The sequence below is a fragment of the Juglans regia genome, chromosome 11 (genome assembly GCF_001411555.2).
Source record: "Juglans regia cultivar Chandler chromosome 11, Walnut 2.0, whole genome shotgun sequence".
NCBI lineage: Eukaryota > Viridiplantae > Streptophyta > Magnoliopsida > Fagales > Juglandaceae > Juglans > Juglans regia.
Window position 1 is genome coordinate 11232410 of NC_049911.1, and position 27713 is coordinate 11260122.

General features: G+C 36.6%; 2 protein-coding genes across 2 annotated transcripts; both read right to left on the minus strand.

The window, feature by feature from the left end:
• Positions 1-415: 415 nt before the first annotated feature.
• LOC108995236 (probable aldo-keto reductase 1) lies at positions 416-9162 on the minus strand (the record flags this gene model as incomplete). Its single annotated transcript, XM_035695833.1, has 7 exons — positions 416-547; positions 895-991; positions 1068-1197; positions 1321-1543; positions 1901-1933; positions 6780-6914; positions 9127-9162. Coding segments are annotated over 7 exons (786 nt in total), but the record flags the coding sequence as incomplete, so codon positions are not given.
• Positions 9163-9876: 714 nt separating this feature from the next.
• On the minus strand, positions 9877-14996 carry LOC108984452 (probable aldo-keto reductase 1). Its single transcript, XM_035695380.1, has 7 exons — positions 14781-14996; positions 12797-12964; positions 12417-12620; positions 12092-12264; positions 11641-11737; positions 11049-11202; positions 9877-10242 (listed from the first exon to the last, which is right to left on the minus strand). Exons 1-7 carry the CDS (start codon positions 14838-14840, stop codon positions 10064-10066), a joined length of 1035 nt encoding a protein of 344 aa, XP_035551273.1. The 5' UTR covers positions 14841-14996; the 3' UTR covers positions 9877-10063.
• Between the last annotated feature and the right edge of the window lie 12717 nt (positions 14997-27713).

Here is a 27713-nt window from a genome sequence, read left to right on the forward strand (position 1 = left end):
TTATTGATAAACTTCCAAGAATATTTATTAACTTTGGCATTGGAGGTTACCCGGCCCCTAAGCCGCCCTCTTAGGCCGCAGTCTTCTCTATCTTTTGCAAGCTCGTTTTTGAATACCTGAGTTGTCGGAACTTGGCCCAAAGGTGTGTGAAACATGACATTAACAATAACATTAAAAAATAAAATTTATTCCACAAGTTCCTTAAAAATAGAGGTGAACAAAAGTCTAAAACATCAAATAACATGTGATATAAGGCAAACAATACTAAAATCATTCTCAAAACGTTTACATAACCATGCTGCTAATTGTGTAGAATGCCTTACACAATTTGTCATTAACATAAATTTTGTACTTCAGTTCACTAAAAAGACATTATTATCCAAGCAAACATACATTGAAGTGTAAGTAAAGAGGATCATTTCTTTGGGGGAGTGTTGGCAAACTTCCATTCTAAATGATCCAAGTTTGTATAGCTTCTACTACCGGCTACCACTTCGATGGGTACAACATTAGATATCTCTTTGAGAGCTTCTCCTATAAGTTTCACCTTCAAAGAGCCAATATTGTTATCCAGGCTCTTGATCTTGGTTGTCCCTAAAAAAGTTCAAGGCCAATGTGAATAGCGAGGAAATGCAGATGAATGTCCCAACTAGATTTATTTTTTAAAAGAAGATATAAGCAATCATGCATTAGTATCACAATTTGCAGAAATCGCAGTGTAAATTGAGCTCTGGATTCTAGATTTAAATTCCGGATAATACATTCTGCACAACAGTGTGTAGCAATTCTAAAGAATTATTACCGTGTGGAATCAAGTCCTTCTAAGGGCAACTGAATAGACATTTTTAAAAGCTAATATATAAAAGGATGGGAAAATATTGGTGAAATTTATACCAAGCTGCTATCTGTGGCCAAACTTTCCACAACTCCTTTGCCAGGAAAAAAGCCACGACCAAGAGGACTGTATGGAACTATTCCAATTCCAAGTTCCCTGCATGCACAAAACCATCAAGTCATAATTCTGGATAACATAATTAGTAAATACTTGAGCTATAAATTGAACAAACCTGCAAAGTGGGATTATCTCTTCCTCAATATCACGTGTCCAGCGAGACCACTCCATTTGTAGAGCTGTGATTGGATGTATAGCATATGCCCTCCTTATTGTGTCAGGGCTGGCTTCAGATAGACCAATATCTAATGAGTTTTGCCACCTAAGTCCCATCATAATTAAACTGAAATAATGAATTTCAATAAAAACCGACCATTTCAGATTGAAAAACAAAAGATAATTAGCAAAGCCGCCCATTACAGGCCTGCATCTAGCTGAAACACTAACAGTTTCTTCAATAAGTACATTTATGTCTACGCGATGCTGATAATACAGATCAATATAGGCCACATCAAGGCGCTTCAAGCTCGCCTCACAGCATGAGCGAACATAATCTGGACTTCCATTCACTATCATATGAGAAATGACTGCTTTTTCGATGCCAAATTTGGTGGCTATTTGGATTTTCTCTCTTGGCAGTTGTTTCAAGGCCTGAAGGATGGATATAAAGTTGTTTGATCAGTTAATGTCAGTAAGTTAAGGGCAGGTTTGGGGGGTGGGATGAGAATTTTTTGTTTTGTTTTGAAGTTTAAAATTTTATGTTTTAATATTATTATTGTTTTGGGATTTGAAAAAGGTGTATTGGAATTTGAAAAAGTTGAATTGTTTATTATATTTTAAATGGAGATTTGAAAAAAGTGTAATGATGAGATGAGATGAGATGAGAATTTTGTGTTTTGTCTTGTGTCCCAAACCTACCTATGTGTTCCTCAAATGTTAATCAGTTTGCTAACAACAGAACATACAACATGAAAAACTGCAAATTTAATTTCCATCAGTAACAATCACCTTCCCAGTCAGAATCTCATTAGTATGAGGCCCTAAATTGAGAAACTACTATCTCACGAGTTGAGATAGAGAGTGTGCTTTCATTCCATATTTATAGTAGCATATACAAGCTGATCCATCTATGGAAAGTGTACAAAATATAGAAAGAATGCTATACAGAAAATATAAATTAAATACACAGCTATATACAGCTGACAGATTTGATCTATTTCCTAAGTATAGCCATTAGTTGACTTGCTGGGATCACGTGCTGTGTTGAGCTGTGTTGCTTGATTGAAGCACGGCTGATCTTGTGCTGTGTTGCTTGATTGAAGCACAGCTGTTTGAATTCTATCATCATTCCTTATATTCTCCCTCAAACTTGGCTGTGGAAGAAAACAAAGACCAAGTTTGTCACGCAACAACTTGAATTGATTTTTGAGCAAAGGTTTTGTGAAGATATCTGCAAGTTGAGCAAGAGAGGGAACAAATTTTGTTTCCAAGGAGCCGAGTGCCACCTTTTCCCTGACATAATGGTAATCAAGTTCTATGTGCTTTGTTCTAGCATGTAGAACTGGATTGACTGTCATATACAGGGCACTAATGTTGTCACAGTGAAGAGAGGGTGTTTTCAGTAAGGGCACTCCAAGGTCTCTGAGTAGAGTTGAAATCCAAGTTAATTCAGCTGCAGTGGCTGCCATAGCCCTATACTTTGCCTCTGCACTTGATCTTGCAACTGTTGGTTGCTTCTTTGCACTCCAAGAGATGCAATTGCTTCCAAGAAAGGTACAATAGCCTGAGGTGGATCTCCTTGTGGTTGGGCAACCTGCCCAATCTGCATCAGAGAACCCATATAAGTCAAGTGAGCTGCTGGACATGATGTGAATGCCTACGTGTGCAGTGCCTTTCAAGTATCTGAGGATCCTTTTGACAAGCTGGAAATGATGCACTGTTGGTGCTTGCAAGAATTGACAGACATAGTTCACACTAAAAGACAAGTTTGGTCTGGTGAATGTGAGGTACTGCAGACCACCCACAAGACTTCTATAAGTTGTTGGATCATGAAACAGCTCCTCAGAGGCAGTGGATTGTTGAGCTTTGGAAGGCATAGGTGTTGCCAAGGGTTTGCATTCATGCATATTGGCTCGAGTCAACAAGTCCATGATGTACCTGTGCTGAGATAGAAAAAGATCAGTACCCACTTTAAGAACTTGGATTCCCAAAAAATGATGTAGAAAACCCAGATCTTTGATTGAGAATTGTTGGCTGAGCTGAGATATCAACCATTGAATTCTCTTTGGATTATCACCAGTCACTACCATGTCATCTACATAAAGGAGAAGAATAAGGAGTCCCTGATCTGAGTGACATATAAAAAGGCTAGGATCTGCCGAGCTTGAGTAGAAACCAAGCTGCAAAAGAAAGTCACTTAGCCTATCAAACCAAGCTCTTGGAGCTTGGATGCTCGGTTTAACTTGCACACATGCTAAGATCTATTTTGATCTACATAACCAGGTGGTTGATCCATGTAAACAGGAGTGTTAAGAAAACCATGTAAAAAGGCATTCTTAACATCTAATTGGTGCAGTTTCCAGTGTTTAACAGTGGCAAGTGTAAGGACAATTCGAATGCTAGCAGGTTTGACCACTGGTGAAAAAGTTTCTGTAAAATCCACCCCATCAACTTGACTAAAACCTTTTGCAACCAGTCTTGCTTTAAGTCTCTCAAGAGTGCTATCTGCCTTTAGTTTGGTTTTATAGACCCACTTGCAACCAACTATATTCATCCCCTCAGTTTTTGGAACCAATTGCCAAGTATCATTTTTGGCAAGAGCATCAAGTTCTTCCTCCATTGCAGCAGACCAACCAGGATGTTTGAGTGCAGATTTTATGGACTTTGGTTCAGAAGGAATAGGAGTTAGAGCATGCAAGTTTGCATATCGAGGATTGGGTTTGTGAATACCACACCTAGACCTTGTTTGCATAGGATGAGGTGGAGGAGTTGGCTGCTCAGTAGCTGGAACAGAAATGAGTGGTGATGAGAGAGGCAGATTATCTGTGTGTGGAATAGGGTTTGAATCCATAGGAGATGAGGGGGAAATGGTCTCAATTTGAATGGCTGTAGGGAAAGCATAAGCAGAAGGCAATGGCTGCTTTGCAGGTTCTTTAGAAATATCCTGGTGCCATTCAGTGAAGGTTGAAAGTTCCCCCTCAATTTTAGGGGAGTCATAGAGGAGTGTTGGTTTAGAATAAGGTAGGACAGATTCATCAAACACAACATGTCTTGAGGTGAAAATACGACCAGTTGGTGGATAAAGGCATTTGTAGCCTTTGTGTTTGTTGTTGTAGCCAATAAAGACACATGGCAAAGACTTTGGTTCAAGCTTATTGGACCTGTATTCTCCAAGATATGGAAAACATCTAGACCCTAGAGTTCGAAGTATGCTATAATCAGGGTGTTTAGCATAAAGTCTGAAAAATGGAGAGTCCATGTTAAGCACAGGAGTTGGCAATCTGTTTAACAAGAAAACAGCAGTAGAAAAACAGTCTAGCCAGAACCTAGGTGGGAGTTTAGCATGAAACATCATAGTCAAACCTAAGTTTGTGATACTTCTATGCTTTCTTTCTGCTGTTCCATTTTGTTCAGGTGTTTTGGGACAGGCAGCTTGATGAAGGATGCCATGACTTTGAAGGTATGCAAGGAGTGTGGTGTTATTCAACTCACCACCCTCATCAGTTTGGAAGACACGAATTTTGGCATCAAATTGACATTATACAAGCATGTGAAACTGAACAAAAGCAGAATGGAGATCAGATTTATGTTTGAGAGGAATCAGCCATGAAAATTTGGTTGCTTCATCAACAAAAATAGCATAGAATTTATACTTTTCCCTAGAAGGAGTAGGAGCTGGTCCCCATAAATCACAATGGATTTTTGCAAAAGGAACATTAACAGTGCTGTCTCTAGAAAGAAAAGGCAACTTGGAGGCTTTCCCCATTTGACAACAAGTACAAATTTGTGTAGAAGTTTGTTTTGACTCAAGAGTAATAAACTTTTTGTTACAGAGAAAGTCTAAAATTCTCGAGTTTGGATGTCCAAGCCTTTGATGCCATTGAACTTTATTTGTGGATCGAAATCTGGAGGAATAGAAGCTCTCCTTATTTTGAAAACTTGAGGCAGCATCAAAAGTGTATAGCCCCTTCTGGTTCCTTCCTATTGCCACTATCTTCTGTGTTACCCTGTCCTTAATCACAAAACCATGTCCATCAAACTCAAATTTCAGAGGATAATCAGTAGTTAACTTGCTAACAGACAATAGGTCCTTTTTTATAGCAGGTACTACAAGAACATCATTTAAGATAATCGGAGATGTAGGGGGGCCAACCATGGCCTGACCAACATGTGTGATAGGTAATACTTTCCCATTACCTACCATTATACCATCATGACCTGTGTAAGGAGTCAGTGAGTGAAGAATACCTTCATTTGCAGTCATATGGTCAATAGCACCAGTGTCAGGATTCCATGTAGAATTTTCAGAGTTGTCTTCCATTTTGAATGCTGCAAAACCTTGAGGGAGGCTATCATTTGTGAAAGAATGATTAAACCTATTAAAACACCTTAAAGCAGTGTGATTTCTTTTGTTACAAATATGGCAGAAAACTTCTTCTTTGTTTGCAGATTTGAAGTTGGAAGGGGAGCCACAAGAGTGATTGTTAAAACTTTGTTCAGCCTTTGTTTTGGAGCCAGTGGACTGTCCTTGTACAAAACCACAACCCTTTGATGTAAAGGAGCCAGGATTTGCATTGGATTTCTTTTGCTTATAGGACTTCTGTCCATAAAAGGCCACAGATGAAGGGGTAGCATCAATTTTATACCTGTCTGTGTAGCTCTCCAAGAGGGTGACAACTTCTGAGTATGCTGGAACTGGTGGCCTGAGCATGGTTGCTGTGAAAACTTCAAACTCCTTGCCAAGGCCATTGAGAAGCCACCAAGACTTCTTGTGTTCTGCCACTGGTTTGCCAATAGCAGCAAGTTCATCACAGATGGTCTTAAACCTCCTTAGGTAATCACTTAAGGAATCAGATCCTTTTGTGATGGAGGTGAGTCTGTGCTTAAGAGCAAGACTTCAATCAGAGGATACTCTTGCAAATGCATGAACAAGAGCATTCCACACTTCTGAAGCTGTGTTTAGACCAACAACAATGCCTAACACTTCTTCAGAAAGTGTAGCTGTAAGCCAGCCTTTAACCAATCTATCAGACCTGCGCCACTTTTGATATAGTGGGTTAGGCTGAGATGAGTCATTTAGAAGAAATTGAGATGGTGCTGAAACATCACCTGTTATGAATCCTTGAAGATCATAACTTTCGAGTATGTTTAGCATTTGTGTTTTCCAAAGCAGAAAATTGTTTGAATTCAATTTGAGAGATACATAATTGGCGACATTTTGTGATACTGGGTAAGGATAAGGGTCTGAGTTGGTAGAAGAACCAGAGAATGCAGAGGAATCCATAGAAAGGGGAAAAAAAAAACACAATTCTTTATCAACCTGTATAGGCTCTTGATACCATAAAGAAGTTTTTGAGAAACTACTATCTCACGAGTTGAGATAGAGAGTGTGCTTTCATTCCATATTTATAGTAGCATATACAAGCTGATCCATCTATGGAAAGTGTACAAAATATAGAAAGAATGCTATACAGAAAATATAAATTAAATACACAGCTATATACAGCTGACAGATTTTATCTATTTCCTAAGTATAGCCATTAGTTGACTTGCTGGGATCACGTGCTGTGTTGAGCTGTGTTGCTTGATTGAAGCACGGCTGATCTTGTGCTGTGTTGCTTGATTGAAGCACAGCTGTTTGAATTCTATCATCATTCCTTATAGGCCCATAAGCGTCAGCTGTATCATAGAAAGTGATTCCCTTACTGAAAGCATACTTTATTATTGAGATTCCATCCTCATCACAGAGATTAGAATTGTAGGCTCCAGTCAGGCCCATACATCCAAATTCCAACTTTGAGACCTAGGAATATATAAAAATAAAAAATAAAATAAAAATTAGCATTCCAAGAAACTAATTACAATCTGAAATCAGAATTTCCCTCCTCGTCGTCGTCATTATCATCAAAAAAAAAAATTAAGATGTCGTTTGAATTCAAAGATGAGTTGAGATGGGTTGTGAATAGTAATGAGATGAGTTGTGAATAGTAATGAAATTTGTGAGTTAAAGTTGTTGAATAGTAATGAATAGTAATAAGATGAGTTGAGATAAATTGAGATGGACTGTAAATATAAAGTTGCTGAATAGTAATGAATACCAATTACCCCATGCCAATAAAATTAACCAAAGCCCAGTTCAAAGTCACTCAACAAACTCACAACGTGGCTCAAGTCAAGTCAATTGGTTAGACGCTCGTGGACCGAATCACCTAAATACCGTTATTTCCTATATATGTGAAGGTATTTTTGCGTATTTTTTGTGCATTCTACTAATGTGATTGGTTGCATCACTTTTTTTAATATAAAATAACTTTTTTTAAACAATCACATTAGTAAAGTACACAAAGGGTACGCAAAAGTGATTATATGAAGCAACATAACTCAATGATATTTGAAGTATAAATTTTTTATTTTTTTTGGATCAGACTGAAATTCAGAAAAAAAAAAAAGCGATCCTTTTTTTTTTATAGAAACATACTCATTTCATTAAAGAACCGAAGTTACAAATGTGACTTATCAATACAAGAAAATCTAATACATAGAAAATCCAGTCTATAAGCCAACTAACGCAACAGCTCTGGAGCTTCTCCACTCACAAATTCTTTTGTGATAGACATTGTCTTAACTTTTAATAAACTTTCTTATAACAGAGAAAGCGCTCTGTAAAAACAGAACTTAATGGCCCTCTCTATCCTCCCAGGGAAGAAGAGTACGAGACACTGCTATGGACATCAAATCCAATAGCCTAATTCCTATTTATTAAAAACTAAAGCCAACAAACAACTACAAATAACCACAAAAACAACTACAAGACCACAAGCACTGGTGAGGCCCCCGACGACATGCCCACCGCAAGCATCGTCATCTCCAGCCCTGGTGGAACTAGCACACAGCTTTCGTGCGGACCACAATAGCCTGGCTGTACAATCACCGGCCGTAGCATCACCCATCACTCTGAAAAACACTTGCCCCGGATTACGTCCGATCCAAAGGCCCAAACCTCACTCCGGTCAGCAAAAAAACAATACTAAAAACAGAAACAAGACAAACACAAAGCACTGAAACAGACAACAAGAAATAAACAAAAAATAAAAACGGATGAACAATACACAATGATCAACATTGGCTCGTGCAGAAACTGTTCACGCTGGGAGGAGGGCCGATGGTCAGACTTGGAAGTCCAGGAGTTAGAGGTTCCACAGAAACCGAGCGTGGCGTCGGGAGAGGGCATCTTGGTGGCGCGTGAAGACCACGCGCCAACGATGTCCGGAACTTCGTCCCGCGCGTGCGGACTATGCTCCACTCCGATGGACGCCGGATTTGGAGGTTTTGAAGATCAACGGCTGGGCGTCATGCCGGAGGGGCACATGTAGAGATGTGATGGCTAGAAAGACTCGAACGACGATCCTCCCTTATTCGGCCTAAAAACACAAAAGTAAAACAAAAAAAACACTACACAAAAATAAAAAGACAGAGCAGAAAAAGAGGAGGGCAGGGGGCGAGGAGCCAAAGCTCTCCCCCCCTCCCCCCTTCCAACCGATCTGGGGTTTTGGGAACTTTAGAGAGAAGGGGGAGGGTTTTAGAGAAAAGGGGTTCTTTCGCAAATTGGCCAATGTTGCTCCTTTACATTGGCCAATTTGCGATCATTTTTGCCATCATTTAAATATATTTTTCTAAAATGAGTTTTAGCGATCCTTTTCTAAAATGAGTAAGAGCTATCCTTTTCTAAAATGAGTAAATATATTTTTCAAGCTAATTAATTCTTGTCATTATAAGTCATATATGTCACTTGATATGACATGTTTTACTTGATTATCATTTAAATATTTGATAGAAAAAATCACTTGAAATATAACACATAATTGTGCGTGTCTTTGAGTATTAAAGCTTAAAGATAAGTAATATCATAACTCTTTGATATGGGCAATCCGGCAAACTTATTTGATTAAAAGAAATGCTCAGATTTGGCATTAAAAAAAAAATGCTGCCCGGCATATGCTTGAAAAAAGAGTTACCTCAAGGCCTTGATGGCCTATTTTCACCCTTGGAATTTAGATTAGATTTAACATTTGACATTGAATCATATTAGTTTATAAATTTGTTTTGTATAATCTCTTTATACATCTAGAAATTACCTTTTCAAGATTTTTTTGTTTGGTAACAGTCAAAAGAATGAGAATGAGAATGAGAGCTCGCCACGCCTAAAATATACATATCCAACCCCCTCTTCGTCATTGCTTAGGTTATTATTTGTTACTTTTGGTTCTTGGTGGATTCTACACAGGTCCAAGTACACGACTAGGCAGCGCGTTCCAAATTCAAGCGTTATTTTATCTTTTAAGAGTTATGTTATTTAATGTGTATGTAAATATATTGCAAGCTAAACTCCTTACGATCGACAGCTTAATAGATAGAGAAAGGAAAGTTAGCACAACCCTCTAGGATGTTTGGCCTTGAATTGATCTGTATTAACTTGGAAAACATGATTGTCCCTAGCACGGTGGCCGGAAGCCCTGCTAGGTCATCATCGATATAAGCAATGTTTGACAACGATGAAAAATCAGTTCATGTCTCATATCATGTGGGAAATGTGGAGGAAGAAGGGTTGCTTGTGGTGACTTTGCCTGAGAAGTAATTGGCTGAGCTATGTGAGGACCAACCTATCCTGCGTCTGGAACCAATAATGCTACCATGTGGGAAAAGATAGTCACTTTTAGTTTTGGGTGTTGTTTTTGCCTAAAATAAAGCTTTAAAAAAATATATAGTGAAGACGAACAAACATCTAATAACGTGTGATACAAAGCAAGCAAAAATAATATCACTCTCAAACAGTTTACATAATCATGTTGATAATTGTGGCTCGTGAAAGGCACAATTAGTTATTAACATACAAGATATTATCCAAGTGATGATACATTGAAGTGTAAGTAGAGATAAGAGAGTAGAAGAGTATTAATTCTTTGGTGGAGTGTTGGCAAACTTCCATTGTAAATGATCCGCGTTTATAAAGCTTCTACCACCAGCTACCTCTTCGATAGGCACAGCATCAGATATCTCCTTTAGAGCTTCTCCTGTAAGTTTCACCTTCAAAGAGCCAATATTGTTATCCAGGTTCTTGATCTTGGTTGTCCCTATAAAAGTTCAAGGCCAATGAAAGGTGAGGAAAATGCAGGTAATATTGTCTCAACTTGCTTTGATCTTTTAAAAGGTGATATATGCTTTAGTATCACAATTCCTGCAGAAATTGCATTAAAACTCCTTGGACCATGAGGAGATTTGGCACGTCGGATAATTCATCCAGCAAAACAGTTCAAAAGGGTTCTGGAATCTGAAGCTACTGTGTGTGTGTGTACTAAATGAATATGATTGGAAACTTATAGCTTAGTATTGTAATTTATTTGAGAAAGAGAGGAAGATACTGCATAAAAGCAGAAATTGTAAAAAGCAAATTTAATTTCACCTGGGAGATAAAGGAATTCTTCATCCTAACTATGGAATTCATCAATGCATGGCTTTGGCATAAATTTTTACTCTCTTTCATGCTATTCCTTCTTGTAACATTTTCCAACACACTCGACGAAAACGGAATCTAATACCATTAGAACATATAACGGATAGAGAGGAGAGGAACTATGAGGGTATTCCTCTATCACAAGTGAGAATCAAGGAAACTACTAGGGTATAACTGTGAATTAAATTTTCTGTTTACAAAATTGATGGAAAGGGTAATGGAGGAGGACTTGGATTTGAGCGGCTTAAGAAAGGAAAAAGGAAAAAGACACTAGGAAAGGAAACAGTATTAATAGCATTGGACAGAACTTCAGGCATTTGTTTTTCTCTGTCTCTCTTCTCCCACCAAGTTTGTAAGCAAAACATCAAACCAAACGAATTTTAGATCAGTTTAACTAATTAGGGCTAAAAGGTGAAAGTCACTTACCAGGTATAGGTACAACATCGTCCCCTTGCTCAAGAACCCATGCTAGTGCTAGCTGGGCAGGAGTGCATTCATGCTTTCTAGCCAGGCTTTCTATTCGAGTATATATGGTCTTGTTCTTATCCAAATTCTCACCTTGGAACCGAGGATGATTGACCTTAAACCAAAAAGAACTGGATTCAGTTGAGAAATTTTATTATTTATGGTAACATTTTTGCCCAAAGGCAAAAGTCCTGAAATCCTCAAGTAAGAGGGTTCTTCAAATAAAGTGCAGAATATTGGTAAATGAATCATAACAACTTGACGATAAGAAAAGAAAAAAACAATGCATTTACATGAAAAGTTGTTTGAGGAAGAAATTCTCTTAAGAAAGAAATGTAACTTAAGAAAAATACGTAATACCAGATAGAATGATGTGCTTCTAAAGGCAACTGAATGGACATTTTTATATGCATAAATTGTGTGTTCAAATCAACTTTGAAGAGTAAAGCACCGCTGAAAGAAGAATATCATACTTGCAAGAAGAATTATGCTGGCAATTATTATTCATTGAAAATTAAAAAATGGAGGGGAAAAATAGTGGGGAAATCGATACCAAGTTGCTATTTGTGGCAACAGTTTCAACAACTCCCTTGCCAGCGAAAAAACCACGACCAAGAGGACTGTATGGAACTATTCCAATTCCAAATTCCCTGCATGCACAAAAGTATTGTTCTAATTCTAGATAAGATGATTATAATATATTGAAATACAAAATATACACAAACACACCTTCAATACAAGCAATAATCTCTCTCTCTCTCTCACACACACACACCCCATCAGAAACCAAAGGATACAGAACACATTTAAAATACAAACAATCTAATGTCCAAATCAGAACTTTAACAGACAATAGCTACTGAACAAGTAAGTAGAACGAGATGGGATTTCTCATATCAAGCATGGATAAACACGTTAGTAAGGAATTCTTTGAAGGTTTCTTTCAAGTGAAAGCACACATGAGACAAACTTTTGTAAATACGTGGGCTATAAATTGATCAAACCTGCAAAGTGGAATTATCTCTTCCTCGAGATCACGAGTCCAGAGAGACCACTCCATTTGTACAGCTGTGATTGGATGGATAGCATGTGCCCTCCTTATTGTGTCTGGGCTGGCTTCAGATAGACCAATATACTTGACTTTTCCCTCTTCTACCAGCTTCTTAAGTTCACCAATCTACAAACCAATAAGATGCACCAAATGAGTTTTGCCACCTACTGGCTTCAGATAGACCAATATACTTGACGGGTTCAAACTGCAAAACAAAAAATAAGAAGCAAAACCACCCATTACAGACATCTAGCTGAAACAGAGAAAAATTCACTTACGGTTTCTTCTATAGGTACTTTTGTGTCTACCCTGTGCTGATAATACAGATCAATATATTCCACATCAAGGCGCTTCAAGCTTGCCTCACAGCATGAGCGAACATATTCTGGACTACCATTCACAACCATACGAGAAAATACCGGTCTTTGGATGCCAAATTTGGTGGCAATTTGAATTTTCTCTCTTGGCAATTGCTTCAAGGCCTGGAGGATATATAATTTTTTCAGTTAATGTCACAAAGTTGTATTGCGTTCCTCAAATGTTAACAATCAATTTGCTGACAACAGAACAACATAAAAAACCACAAATTTATTCTCTGTTTACTACTAAAAAAATCCAACTTCTTGAGAGAGTAAAAGTAAAAGTTGGTAATAAACACCTTCCCAAGAAGAATTTCATTAGTATGAGGCCCATAAACGTCGGCAGTATCAAAGAAAGTGATTCCCTTACTGAAAGCATGCTTTATTACTGAGATTCCATCCTCATCAGAGAGAGGAGAATTATAGGCTCCAGTTAGGCCCATACATCCAAACCCCAACTTTGAGACCTGGGAATAAAAGAACAAAAGAAATAAGAATTAAAAATAAATGAACAACATTTAGTCAAAATTAATGAATTGGAGTGATAAACAGCACCAAAAAATTATTCCAATAAAGAAAACTATTACTTAGAACCCATTCTGCATCTTGAACATTATGAAAGACTAATATCATGATTTCCAGAACTTGTTAGTGACACAAGGATATATATTTTCACTTAAATCAACTAATAGGTCTTCCATGATTAGAAGTTATTTCTGCAGGTCCAAACTTATATTGAGGCTTGGTGAAGGAAGAGGTGTTCGTTGATTACAGAATAATAACTACTCTTTTAAAGACAGCAACTCCACATGATCTCCTTTGATTGAATGTAGTACGAGACTATTAGGACTTAAAACTTTACCTCAATAGTTTGACAACCTCAATCCGTTTAGCAAAATTTATATCTATACAAAGTCCATAAACACTACTGCCTTTTCATTCCACTAAAATGTCATGGGGGTTTTGTCACAATGCCAAAGTTTATATAGATTACCTCCTACTAAATCATATCTCTTCCCTGAGGTTGATACAATTAAAAGCACCTATAGAAGCTCGGCCTTTGCAGGCTCATGATTTGACCATAGGAAACATTCTTAGAGATGATGCAACTCTTGCTGCAGCCAGCAGTAGGATGTTCTTCTTGAGCTATTTAGAAGACATCATTATTGCAGCAACAGCCCAAGACCAGTTTATTTTAAAACTTCACTAAAAACTTAATCTCAAACTCCCTGTAACTAAATAGCTTCGGATGAAAATTGCTCCTAATTTATGGTGCACTCTTCTAGGTCTCCAAATAGATATTCTCATAATAGTTAACTTGTACAAACTCTACACTATCTACAAGAGCTTTAATTTCATAAAAATAACAAATGAAAATCCTGATCACTGAAAAGCAACTTGGAAACTCCCAAAATCAGTTTTAATTTTCTTTTATCCTTTCCTTCATTCAAAGATAAGAGATTTCACATTCAAACTCATGGTTAATGAGTAGTAAATTCATGTCTTCCAAAAGATAATGGCTAGGGACATAATACTATCATCATTCAGACTAATTCTGTTTAAGAAAATGAATTTTAGTGCTGATGGTACAAGGTCAGCTTTCAGATATCAGTGAATGGCATCCATTTGACATTTTTTATGTCAAATACATGATGGGCTGGTCACGAATTCACTTCTTCGGCTACCATTTTTTTTGTTTTCGAAAAGTAAATTTTGCAGCACATGTTTATGCTGATTTTGGGACCAGAAAGAAATACATGTTTCCCAACTAGTCTCATCATTTCTTGTGTCATAATGTCATTATCTCACCGTATGGGACTATATGCCACTATTTAAATCGATTGATTGCAATAGAAAAACAAAACGAAACGAAACAATGCATAAAGAAGGATTCACATAGTTTTTCATTTGAAACCATTCATATGTCTGTGTCTACACGCATGCATATAGCATTTTCACAATCACAGACCACCTCCACCAAATAAAAACTTGGGAAGTTTGTCCATCAAAGATCATCTCAACCAAATAAAAATGGTCTAAAAACTATTCAATACTGCCAGTTCCATCAAATCAGGAATTCCAACAAACTAATCACAATCTAATAACAATCTGATGGCAAAATTGTCATCATTGGTCTACAAAGTTCTCAAAAAATCTTGGGACTCTAGGATCTCAAACTATGCAGATTGGTATTCAAAGAAATGTGACTTGAGCAGATGCAAGTGGAATATTCTTGAAAAATAAAATTGAAACGGGTACGCAAGGAATGAAATTGGGAGTTACCTCAAGGCCTTGATTGCCCAGTTTCACCCTTGGAATTTGGACATCGTTTGCTTGTGCCATCTTTTTAGAAGTAGTGTTTCTGTACTCAAGATTCGATGTCTCATTGCGTCTCAGACGTGTGTGTATATATAGAGAGAGAGGGCAGAAGATGCGACAAGTGAGAGAGAAGCCACTACTCTTATCTGTCCTGTTTTAGAATTTTTGCTCTTAGTAATAGTAGGAAGTAGGATGTTTTTTCCTTTTCGTTATAAATTTACGACTTTACAATAGCTTTGTAATACCATAATAACTTGAAATATCCTTATCCAACCTCCTCTTCGTCATTGCTTAGGTCATGGAGTGTTTGAGGACTGCTTTGTTACATAAAATTAAAATATTTTATTTTATTTTATCTCTTATAATTATTATTATTTTTAAATTTTTATATAAAATATAATAAATAATTTAATTTTTTTAAATTTTAAAATAAAAATAATATTATATTTAATTTTTAATAAAACATTTCATCTCATCTGCATAACCAAATGAGACCTGATTGTTCGAAAAAATTTATGTACATTTTATTTTAAAAAAATTAGATATATATAAAAAATTATTTTTAATAATAAATTCTATTATTTTTAAAGAAAATACCGAAATAGGCAAAATTATCCTAAAATTCTATTTAATATAATTATTAATTTGAGTGCATAAAATATATAATTTATTGTGAAATCACTTCAATTATAACAAATAATATAAAAATTTTAATATTTTTTTATATGAACGAAACAATCATTTTCTCTTATCCAGATTCCCTATCATCATTGCTTATGTGTCTTTGTTTATATTTATTTTTCTCTGGGGATCATTGCTTATGGCAGCAGGTGATTAGCACGTGGGGAATTGATACCTTGCAATCACATAAGTGGCTACCACTTTTCAGCCTCTCTTTTCGTCATCGATTATGTCATTACCATCTTTTGCATTTTTTGTTTTTTTGTTTAATTTTCTGTTTTGCTTAAAAACAATTAATAATTTGATGAAGTGAAGTGAAGTCCTCCTTTGCCAAAACTCAGAAAATGAGTCCGACAATAAAGAAATTTACTGAAGAGAAATTTTCAGCTTTTTCAAGGAAAACAAAATCCACTTTTCGACTTATTTAGATAGAGAAATGATCTTATTTCATCTTATTATTATAATATTTTTTAAATTTTTATATAAAATATAATAATTTTAAAAATAATATTTTAATAATATTTTATTTAATTTATTTAAAATTATCTCATTTTATCTCATATTATCTCACTATCCAAATGAGTCAGCATCTTGTGAGAACCAAAGACAAATCTCATCTTTCAAAATTTCTTTCATCTCTTTCATTAGCACTTATTTTCGTGACAAAAAGAAAAACATACACTAAAATTATTTATAGATAATAAAAATAAATAAATTTCACAAAATTTATTTTTATATATTTCAGTGCACTCTACTGCACTTTTAAAAACTATCAAAAAAAAAATCTCATTCTAAATATTTTCTTAATATTGGAAATCGAACCATGATTTTTAACATGGCAAGGTGTTATCTTAGATTCTTAGTACTAGACCCATGATGCTTTGTTGATTATGGAGTTGAATAAAAGAAAAAATAATTATCTTTTAATTACACTACCCTTACAATGCAAGCATGAAGTACAAAAACCATTAAATTTTAAAATATATTTATTCTAAGAATAATGTTAGATACAGTCATGAGTTGTGCAACTACTGCGTACTTTTAAAAAATAATTTTTTTATATAAATCTCATACTTAGATATTATTTTAAAAGTAATGTGCGACGCTTATACATTCTATAACTTCAAATATAATTTCTCTTGTTATAAATAGATTCCCTACTTGATTAATTCACTAAAAAGTTATATATTGATATTTAGTTATCATTGCTTTTATTGATAAGGCAATTATTATGTTCTAATGTAAAAACATTATGAAAAGTAAGAGTATATCTTACAAATGCTTTTTGGTTGCATGTAAAAACTACGCATTAAGTAACTGATGATGTCAAAATATTATTCAAACCACAAACCAGTGATTAGTAGGATCGGTATTCGACTTCTCTTACGTGCAATATAAGAAGAACTACCGAAATTCTTAAGCTCATGAAGATCGGGGAACACTCTCATGATTGAATAAATGTTCTTAGGATATATGTCTTAATGACAAATCAAAGCTAGCTCTCTCTGAGCGATTCCATTCTCTCCCTTTTCCCCAATAGAGAATCCTCCACTCTCAGTAGAATTAACCTTTCTTTCTAAACCTTCACTTTCTACAAGCATAAGTTTCTCTTTATGAATCCCTCCAATTCAGAGCTAGAAAAACTCATCACTCAGGTTGATGCCCTTTCATGGAGCGACCTAAACCTAGAACCTGAACCAGACGTAGCGAAGAACTTCTCTGAACTGGCACTAGCTGGCAAGCTCATTTCCATGAAAGCACTCAACAGACAAACGTTCCATGCAACAATCAGAGCTAGCTGGAGTTTCGTAATACATCTCGCTATTAAAGATATAGGGGAAAATACCTTTCCCTTCACTTTTGCCTCCCATCAGGAAAAAATAGAGTGCTGGAAAACAGGCCTTGGAACTTCAAGGGCTTTCACATGGTTCTAAGGCAATGGCCCCCAGGGTTAAGCATACATGATATCCCCCTTCACATGTCAATTTTCTAGATTCAGGTCCACGGGTTACCACTCGAGATGCTGACTAAAGCAAATGCAACAAAAATTGGTCAAGTCATAGGTAATCTTCTTGAAGTAGACTTTGCATCCATCTTCGGAGTCACGATCAAAAGATATCTAAGAATAAAGGTAGAAATCAACATTCACAATCCATCACCAGAAGGCTTTGATCTTATCTATCCCAATGGAATCTCTAACAGGATATTCTTCAAGTATGAGCGTCTTTCAGAGTTCTATTACACTCTTGGGAAGCTAGGTCAAATTCAGCAAGCTTGTTGTGACGCCCCCAAATTCCGCTTGGGATCGGACGGACATTTGAAGTGTCGAGACATGCAACACAAGGTTACTTGCCCCCGTTCATGACATATAAGATGTAATATTCCTAACATGCATCTAGCATTATGCAATATTCGCAGCGGATAATTTTTTTCTTTAGCAATACTATGCACCAAACTAAAATATCCTAAATACTTAAAACATACTCCATACTTAACGACATACTAAACAACTAAGATCACAATAATAGTCCATAAGATTGTGATCAAAAGAGTGCTGGAGATTGAACTCCACCAATACAAGTAGTAATCTGAGGTAACTATTGAAATACCATCTACGTCGCACCGTCGCTTAGTCGGCCGTTTCCAGTTGGTCGATTCCCGGTTCTCCTTCAGATCCTATAACAAAATCTACCATTCGGGGGGAATGGTAGTTGGGACTACCATAGTGAGATTTGATTACAAATCTCAGCAAGTTAACGGAAAACTTCCACACAGGTTAATGATGCATGCATGGCAGTAAAAGCATGAATGCATAATCAAATCATAAGTAATCATAGCATAACTTGACATACAACATAACATAACTGGCATAACTTAAACTGAAACTGAAGCTTAGCATGAACGTGACTTGAAACATAGCATGAACGTGAACTTGAAATATAACATGGACTTAAAACATAACATGAACGTGAACATGCATAATTTAAACATGAACTTGAACATGACATAACATAAATGTGAACTTGGAACATAACGTAAATGTGAACATAACATAACATGAACTTGAAACATATTCTTGTCTCATGGGATTACCATGATTGCGTGAACGTAAACTTGAACGTAACATAACGTGAACTTGAAACATGACTTGAACGTGAAATACATGAACTTGAAATCTTATTCAATAGACTTAATCATTAAAGTGACCATATGGGTGCTACACAGGTCCCCTTGAGCCGTGTGTCCCTGCCGATTACCGCATCACATCACAGGTTTCTATACCAGCTGTGAGTGCGTTAATACGTACTCCACAGTTGTTGTGGCCCCACGTATTCTACGTGTCACAATTGCTGTGTCTCACGTAGTGTATGCTCCACAGTTGTTGTGGCCCCATACTTCATGCTCCACAGTTGTTGTGGCCCCATGACTTATTTGTTTGTGCCACACTTGCTGTGGACACACGTAACATAATGTGTGGCACCATCGGCGTTAGTGCCTGGCGCGCTCCGGTGACCAGCTAATTAGGCCCCATTCGCAACCTGTTGACTGTACTTCGTCAACCCAGGGAATTTCACACCTATTTAGACACTCCAGCGTGAACAAAGGAGTTCCACTAGGATATTACCCCATCCTAGCGCTTAGGGTCGTGATTGACATGAATGACTTAACTGGCAGACATGACATTTCGTAACGTGACGTAACATGAACGTGACATAAAAGACAGAAATCTTGACGTAGCATAACGTGACATGAACATAAGATGACAGACATGACATACTTCAAGACATAAATGTAACAGAATACATTTCATAACATGGCATACATGTAACATGCAACATTTCGTAACATGGCATACCATATAACAGACAACATTTCATAACATGGTGTAACATGTGACAGTGAATCTTACATGACATGAAATACATGTAACAGATGGCATACTTAACTTAACATGACATGCTTGCAATGTATAGGAATACGTGACAGAATATCTTTTATAACAGATGAATAATTCATGACAGAATAAATTTTGTGTAACAGATAAATATGTAATGACTTGGCATGGCACATATGATAACATGCATACATACAATTTAGTTCCCTTACTTATCACACATACACATTAAATTGATAGTAAGTTAAAAGCTAACTTACCTCGATCGTCGCGTTCTACTAGAATAAAGCGCGAAACACGAGGAACTGTAAAATGTTATTCTAAAAGTTAGAAATTAATTACTAACAATTAGAAATGTGAAAAGAGACAACTTAGAGTAAAATTACCATTTTACCCTTTACATGTGGGCAAATGACCATTTTACCCCCTAACTTAAGGATTTGATATCCTAATTCCAAAAATTACCAAAATTTACATTCCTCATGTAAAGTTTTTCCCAAACCCAAATCTCAACTCAGAAAAATTTAAAACCAATCATAACTATGAAAAACTCACTATGGCCGAAACCTACATAGGCCATTTGTCTTATTTTGGTTGCAATTCTTTCAAGTTCCAAAACTCATGAATAAACCAAAATCTTGTAACAAAGATCTTCCTATCCTAAGTTTAAAAACACCCTTAAAACTATCCATTAAGAAAAAGCTAATTATCAATACCAAACTTTTTGTAAAAAGACCCAAACTTTTTAACAAAAAGTAAACCTTAAATCACAAGTTTTAACCTTAATAAAAACATCTCCAAGAATTCCAAAAAATCAAATCTTACTTCTAACATATTCATAACATCATCCTAAGATCAAACATGCTTTAAAACATCAAACAAAACTCACCAAAAAACACAAAACAACACTTGGAGTTTTTGGTTTTAAACTTAGTCCAAAACAGAAACTGATTTTCCCAAGTAACTATGATCAATCTCTTGATCCATGGCTTAAAGACATGTGATCTTCAAACTAACACATCACATGGTTTAAAAATGTGTCCTAAAGAAGATCCAACCATCAAACTTAAAATCATATGGCTAAAATTTAATAAAACATGGATCTAACTCAAAAACATCAAAGTTTAGGCCTAACCGAAATCCTCTTGCATATAAAATCATATCTTTAAAAATAATACTAAATATCTTCGAAATAACATCCTAACATGTATATAAGAGGCTTAGGATCATCATATAAAAATATAAAAGCCTTTGGAATAAGATTAAACCACGAAATATTCAAACTTTCACCAAACAGAAACTGTTTTTCCACTTCCAGTTTTCAAGTTTCTAACTCTAAGATAAGTCCATTAGCTTGGTCAAAACTTCCAAAACATAACATACTCTCCAGTTTCACGCCCAGAAAGACCTTTCCATGGTTAAAAATACTTTTGACCGACCAAATGAGAATGGAATGAGCCTAATAATATATCCACGGAAACTAGACTCAAAGAAGAACAACTTATGTGAAGGAATCATCGTGTGAAAATACTTACAAAGGGTCGTAAATGGCCACGCAAAAAGTCCCAGAAATCTGCCCGAGAGAACTCTTTTGGGTTTCTCTCTAAGAACGGGAGAAAGAAGTGATAAAATGGAGAGAAGTATGTCTTGCACGACTTTAGAATTCTGGAGGGAGAAGTTATGGGCTTGAATGACCCTTGATTGGAGGTGGATATGTGACATAAAGTGGAGAATAGAGAGGGGCAGAGACTGCTTGCAGCAGCTGTGAAAGATGGAGGTTGATGGAGTGGATTTCTCCTTCATATCAAGGCACTATTGGGTGCAGCCAATGGCAGTGGATGGTCTGCCATGTGGGGGAGGAAACTTCTCCAAGAAGCTTTGCCAAGGTGGCCAATTTCGTGGGCCTTGGTGGGCCCCACCAAGTGGGCTTCAATTTGGGGTTTAAAGGGGGTTTGGTTAGGGTTTGAGATGCTATCAAGCCCAAAATCAATTTTTCTTGGCCCAATCAAATTCCCAAGGTTTAAAAGGTTGAATAATGATGTCATAACAAGGATTTGATTAATTAATAGCATGTGGAAGTGATTTAATCAAGTGATTAAACACAATGCTAGAAATCGGATTAAAAAGGGTTTGGAGGCCAACTTTAGGGTTTGGGAAAACCATTTAGGGTTTTGGTTTCAACCAAGCTTTTGGGGTTTCAATTGGATTCCAATCATTTAGGGTTTTGCTAGGGTTGAAACCCTCTTTGGTCTGGCACAATTTGGTTGAACAGATGAAACACAACTTTGCTTAGGTGGCATGATCTCACACCTTGATTCCTTCACAAATCTATCTAATGGTTCTTCTTTGTGTCAAGTGTCTAATACCATTCACTAAGTGTGGCTAAGATCTTACCAAGTGTCCAAATAAAACTTCTCTAACCTAATTTGGACATTCCACACTGTGATTTTGAAAACACTGCAATGGGTGATCTTATCGAGGTTACTATTCAATCCAAAAAAATACATAATAAACTTAGTACTAAAAAATTATAAATATTCATATTAACTTATTGTGAAAATATTTTAACGAAATTCAACCCTGAAGTACCCCTAAAAAATAATTTCACAATTTTCAACAGACGTTTCGTCCGGAATTATGAAAATAAGTTATTGCGCCATAAAATCCTAAATAATCCTCTGAGTCTAATGGCGTAGATCATAACGCATTCTGACACTTCTAACTACCTCAAATAATTAAACTCATATTACTAGCACCATAGTGAGTGATAACACTGACTATGTTGACAGACTAAAACCTATGCGATTGGTCGATTCGTAAAAACTTATGGGGCTTTCACGAGATTCCTAAAGTCAATAGAAATTCCACCAATGAATTTCTAGCGGACTGTTACACTTGTCCCAACTATGTCAAAAACAACAATGGTTCATCATACTGGCCATGGATGAGAGCAGCCTCAGCAAATAATCATCGAGTGAATCCATTTGATATCCCTCAGAATAAATATGAATTGCCACTTGCATACACAAGCACAACGCACCAGCAAATGGAGCGAGTTGTAAACCTAACATCCATGCATGTAAGCAGAACCAACGAAGAACACCTGCCTATTACTGGAACTTCCAAGGATCTTGCTTACAAGGCAAAAGGAAAAGGAAAAATGTTCTCTGAATCAAACACCTATCAGATTGGAGTGCTGGAAGAAGACGATCATGGTAGCCATGCGCAAGTAGGAACAGTTCCAATCATAGAAAGTCAACAATTGATGGAAAGTCAAACTTTAAACAGTAAGTTTCCCTATGCTAAAAACTTGTCGTCTACGTGGGACAAACAAACACAAGTATTAAATGCAGCACAAGTCAAACACACCCAGGAATTAAATGCAGCCTACAAATTATCCTATGTTTTCAACTGTGAAACCCAATCATTCCATGTATTCAGTCCTGCGATAAATCCATCTCTGCCACATTTACCATCTATTTTAATGTAGCCCACATTTGTCCCCCCCAAGTATATCCCTGAAATGGAAGACAATCAGTCATCCAATTTATCTCAGAAGGGACAAAAGCCGTCAGTCTTCAAAAGGATTCTTAACCAATTTAAGGATCTACATGGGCCCATTTATGCATCAAGCCCAGCGATATCTTTACTTGTCAGCCCAATGGATAAAAATTTTCTAGCCTTGAGGACACCGGACCCTGAGAATCCTATCTACTTAGCAAAGCCTTTAAAGCCCACTCCTAAAAAGGCCACTGAGGCCTTATGGCCGATAGCCATGGTCCATCCTCTGGAACCAAATCTTCAGCTTTCGCTAGACTCTCAGTAAGAAGTGGAGACAGTAGCCCTAACTGATGCATCATAGTCCTCAACAACACATTGTAGCAAGCGGGCAAGAAGAGAGTGTTGGACCTTCCAGATAATGATGTTCCCCCAAAGAAGAGAGCAAATCTAGTAATCTGGGATTTGACAAAGACAACAGTTGCAGTTAATGACGCTCTTAACGTTCAACCCAGGGAAGATCTGACTCCAGAAGAAGATCTGTCACTCAATGCATATCTACAGAAGATTAAGAAGGAGAACAAGGAAAAAAAGGGGAAGAAATATGCAAGCAACCTGGGAAGATTTCATCCATACTCAAATAGCAATGTCTTCAACACTGGCAGTAACCTCTCTCAATCTTCCTCAGATTTTATTACTCCAAACGTCCATTTGGCCAAGGAGGCAGGGCCTTACCTGCCCCAAGATGATATATGAGGATCCTCTCATGGAATTGCATAGGTCTGGCCAGACCTGCTACAAAACGAAACTTGAGGGCCCATATTAGGTCTCACCAACCTGATGTGGTCTTCTTATCGAAGACTTTTTTGCAAGATAACAATACCACTGGTGTTGTAAATACTTTAGGCTTTTCTTTGTCTATAAGTGTGCCTTGTGTAGGGAAAAAGGGTAGCCTTTTGCTAATGTGGCGCCCTGGTGCGGATATGGAACCAATCTTCGTTTCTAGTAATGTTATTGATGTAATAGTGTACTCTAATCCTGTTTATATGCCATGGCTCCAGTTATTAGTCTACTGTCCTACGCAACATTCTCAGAAATTGAACTTTTGGAATTTGCTTTCTTTTATAGTCAGTAGCTACTCGGTTCCTATATTGGGTCTAGGGGATTTTAATGCTCTCCTGAGCCAACAAGAAAACTTGGGAGGAAGACCATTTGCTTCTTCATCCTCACCCTCTAGGTCTTAGAATTTTATGAATGTCAATGGGTTTGCAGATTTAGGCTATTGTGGTCCTAAATTCACATTGTCTAATAACAGGCAGGGCAAAAGTAGAATTAAGGAGAGATTGGACCGTGCCATTTCAAACTCACGTTGGACTATGCTCAATACGGATTCCAGGCTCTTCAATCTTCCCATACATAACTCTGATCACTCGCCTATTTTACTTTTCACTCAAGGAAAGACCAAAGTCAAAAGACCCTTCAAGTTTGAGGAGTTCTGGTCTAGAGATGAGTTTTGTGCCTCAGTGATTAAGGAAGCCTGGTTAGTTGCAGTATATGGCACCTCTTTCTTTATTCTAACTCAAAAACTCAAAACAGTGAAAAAAGCTATTAAAGCTTGGAATGTTAAGCACTTTGGTCACATTCAAACCAGCATAAAGAGTCTTAGTAGGATGTTCAACAGCAGGATCTTCCCAACAATTCTTTTTCCCACAAAGAATCTATCAAAGATTGCCTTAATGAATATATTAGAAGAGAGGAATTATTGTGGAAACAGAAATCAAGAACCCAATGGTTGACAACAACAGACTTGAACACTAGATTCTTTCACATGTCGACTACTATTAGAAGAAGGAAAAATGAGATCAACTATTTGAAGAATGACTCCAATCAATGGGATTCCAACCCTCTGAATATTCAGTCCATGTTTCTTAACCACTTCCTGAATATATTTCAGTCTTCTAATCCTACTTTTCCTGAAACCTTGGACAACCTTTTCCCAGAAATTATATCAAACTAGGAAAATGAGCTCCTTTGTCTGATTCCATCAGAAGAGGAAATTCTGAGTACCATCAAGCAAATACCTTCTTCAAAGGCTCCTGGTCCAGATAGGTTCATTGGGTTTTTCTATAAAAGATACTGGAAAATTGTCAAAAAGGATTTGATTCAAGCCATAAAATGTTTTTTCATAGATGGCAAGTTGCGTAAAGAGATGTATCATACATATATTGTTCTAATTCCTAAGAATGGTTCCCCTAGTACTGTCCATCAATATAGACCCATTAGCCTCTCGAATGTAAGTTATAAAATCATAGTCAAACTTCTGGCTAATAGGCTAAAGGGGGTTATGCACAAGTTCATCTCTCCTAACTAGTCAACATTCCTCCTAGGAAAAGTTATTCAACAAAATATTATCCTTGCTCAAGAAGTGTTTCATGTGCTGAAAAAAAAAAAAAACAAGGTAGACAAGGACTTATGGCAATCAAAATAGATATGGAAAAAGCATTTGATTTTATGGAATGGAATTTCATTCTCGATATCTTCAAATGTCTTGGTTTCAATAGTACTTGGATTCATTGGATCAAGGAGTGTATCACTACAATCTCATATTCTGTAGTCATCAATGGTAACCCCCATAGTTTTTTTAATCCTTCAAGAGGACTCACACAGGGAGACCCTCTCTCCCATTTTCTTTTTATGCTAGGTTCAAAAGCCTGCTCTAGGCTGATATTAAGGCAAGAACAAATTGAGTCTATAAAATGTGTCAGTATTTGCAGGAATGGACCTTCTCTCTCACATCTGTAGTTTGCAGATGATCTGATTCTCTTTGGATATGCCAATTGCAACACTGCTTCAGCATTTGCAACAACTCTTAATTCCTATTCTAAGTGGTTAGGGCAAAATTTCAATAATTCTAAGTCCTCTATTCAATTCAGTAATAACTGTAGACAAGAAATCAAAAGTGATATAAGGAATATCCTTCATTTCTAGATCTCTCCCTCTAAGATTAAATATCTAGGAGTGCCTCTAAACTCTAGCAATCCAATGAAATCACATCTCAGTGATATCTTGGCTAAAATTCAAGAAAAACTTGTAGGCTGGAAATCAAAACTTCTTTCTCAAGTAGGGAGGACCACATATATCAGATCTGTAGCAAGCACAATACCTTCCTATACCATGGCTACAACTTTGATACCTGTTAACATGGCAAAAAAAATTGATAATGTTTTGATGAGGTTTTGGTGGTGCTTTGAAAATCACAAGAAACACAAATATACCCCTAAGGCTTGGTCTTCCATTTGCATACTCAAATCCATGGGAGGCTTAGGAATCAGGCTCACTGCCCATTTCAACAAAGCTCTTCTTGGCAAATTTGTCTGGCACCTTATCACTAATGAAACAAGTACATGGAAAACAGCTATTTTGAACAAATATATGACAAACAATGACTGGGCGAATGTTAAGGCCAAAGACTCAGATTCAAGATTCTGGAAATGCCTGATAGAGCAAAAGGATCTCATCTTCTCAAGTGTTATCATTCAGATTAATAATGGAACTGCTAATCGTGTGTGGTCTGACCCTTAGCTACCTTGCTTACGTCCTCCACTCCCTACACCACAGTCAAGGTACACATCAAAACCCAGATCTTAGAGTTGTTGAGCTAACACTTGAAAATTCTAGGAGATGGAACACACTTCTTTTGAACACTCTTTTCTCATCTGCAACAATTACAACAATATAAAAAATTCATCTTTCTCAATACCAATTCTATAATATCATGGATTTGCCCAAATGGAAACATCACTCTTAAGGTAATTACAGTGTAAAGTCTGCTTATGCAGCTTTAGTTCTCAACACAAATACAAGCATACCTGATGATGTCCTCGGGAAAAAATTATGGGCTCTCAAATTGCAAGATCGTTTGAAACTTTTCCTATGGAAAGTTTTCAATAAAATCCTTCCCACTATCTATCTCTCAGTCACTGTATTGCACTAACATAAGATCAGGTTCTTTGTCCTCTGTCATATGGATAATGAAAATCTGGATCATCTATTCCTAATTGTATTTTTTCTAGAATTTTGTGGAGAAATGCCCCATGGCCACTTGACAAAACATGTTTCAAACAAGTTGAAATCAGGAAATGGATCAATATTATCCTAAACCCATCAGACAAATTAAAGATCCCTACTTCTGAAGCTCGCAACTTTCAGCTTTTCTCTACATTAGCTATGGATAACTTAAGGTTTATAAGGAATTAGATCACACACAACATTGCAAACCATACAGTTGACTACTTCATAAAAAAAACACAGGATCTATATGGAGAACATGATAGAGCCTGGGAGCTGAAGTTGTAACAGTCCGCTAGAAATTCATTGGTAGAATTTCTATTGATTTTAAGAATCTCGTGAAAACTCCATAAGTTTTTACGAATAGACTAATCACGCTGGTTTTAATCTGTTAACATAGTCAGTGTTATCACTCACTATGGTGCTAGATTTATGAGTTTAATTATTTGAGATAGTTAGAAGTGTTAGAATACGTTATGGTCTACGCCATTAGAGTTAGTAGATTATTTAGGATTTTATGACGCAATAGTCTATTTTCATAATTCCGGACGAAACGTCTGTTGGAAATTGAGAAATTATTTTTAGGGGCACTACGGGGTTGAATTTTGGTAAACATTTTTCACTATAGGTTAATATGAATATTTAGAATTTTTTCAGTACTAAGGTTATTATTCATTTTTTTGGAGTGAATAGTAACTCGATAAGCGCACCCAGTGCAGTATTTTCAAAACCATAGTGTGGAATGTCCAAATTAG

Excerpts from the sequence above, each read along its gene's own strand:
- LOC108984452 (XM_035695380.1), bottom strand. The coding sequence starts at position 14,840 with ATGGCACAAGCAAACGATGTCCAAATTCCAAGGGTGAAACTGGGCAAT. Across the intron at positions 11,738-12,091 it reads GAGATAATTCCACTTTGCAG|GGAATTTGGAATTGGAATAG; the intron begins GTTTGATCAATT and ends TTGTGCATGCAG. Across the intron at positions 11,203-11,640 it reads TTGCCACAAATAGCAACTTG|GTCAATCATCCTCGGTTCCA; the intron begins GTATCGATTTCC and ends TTTTGGTTTAAG.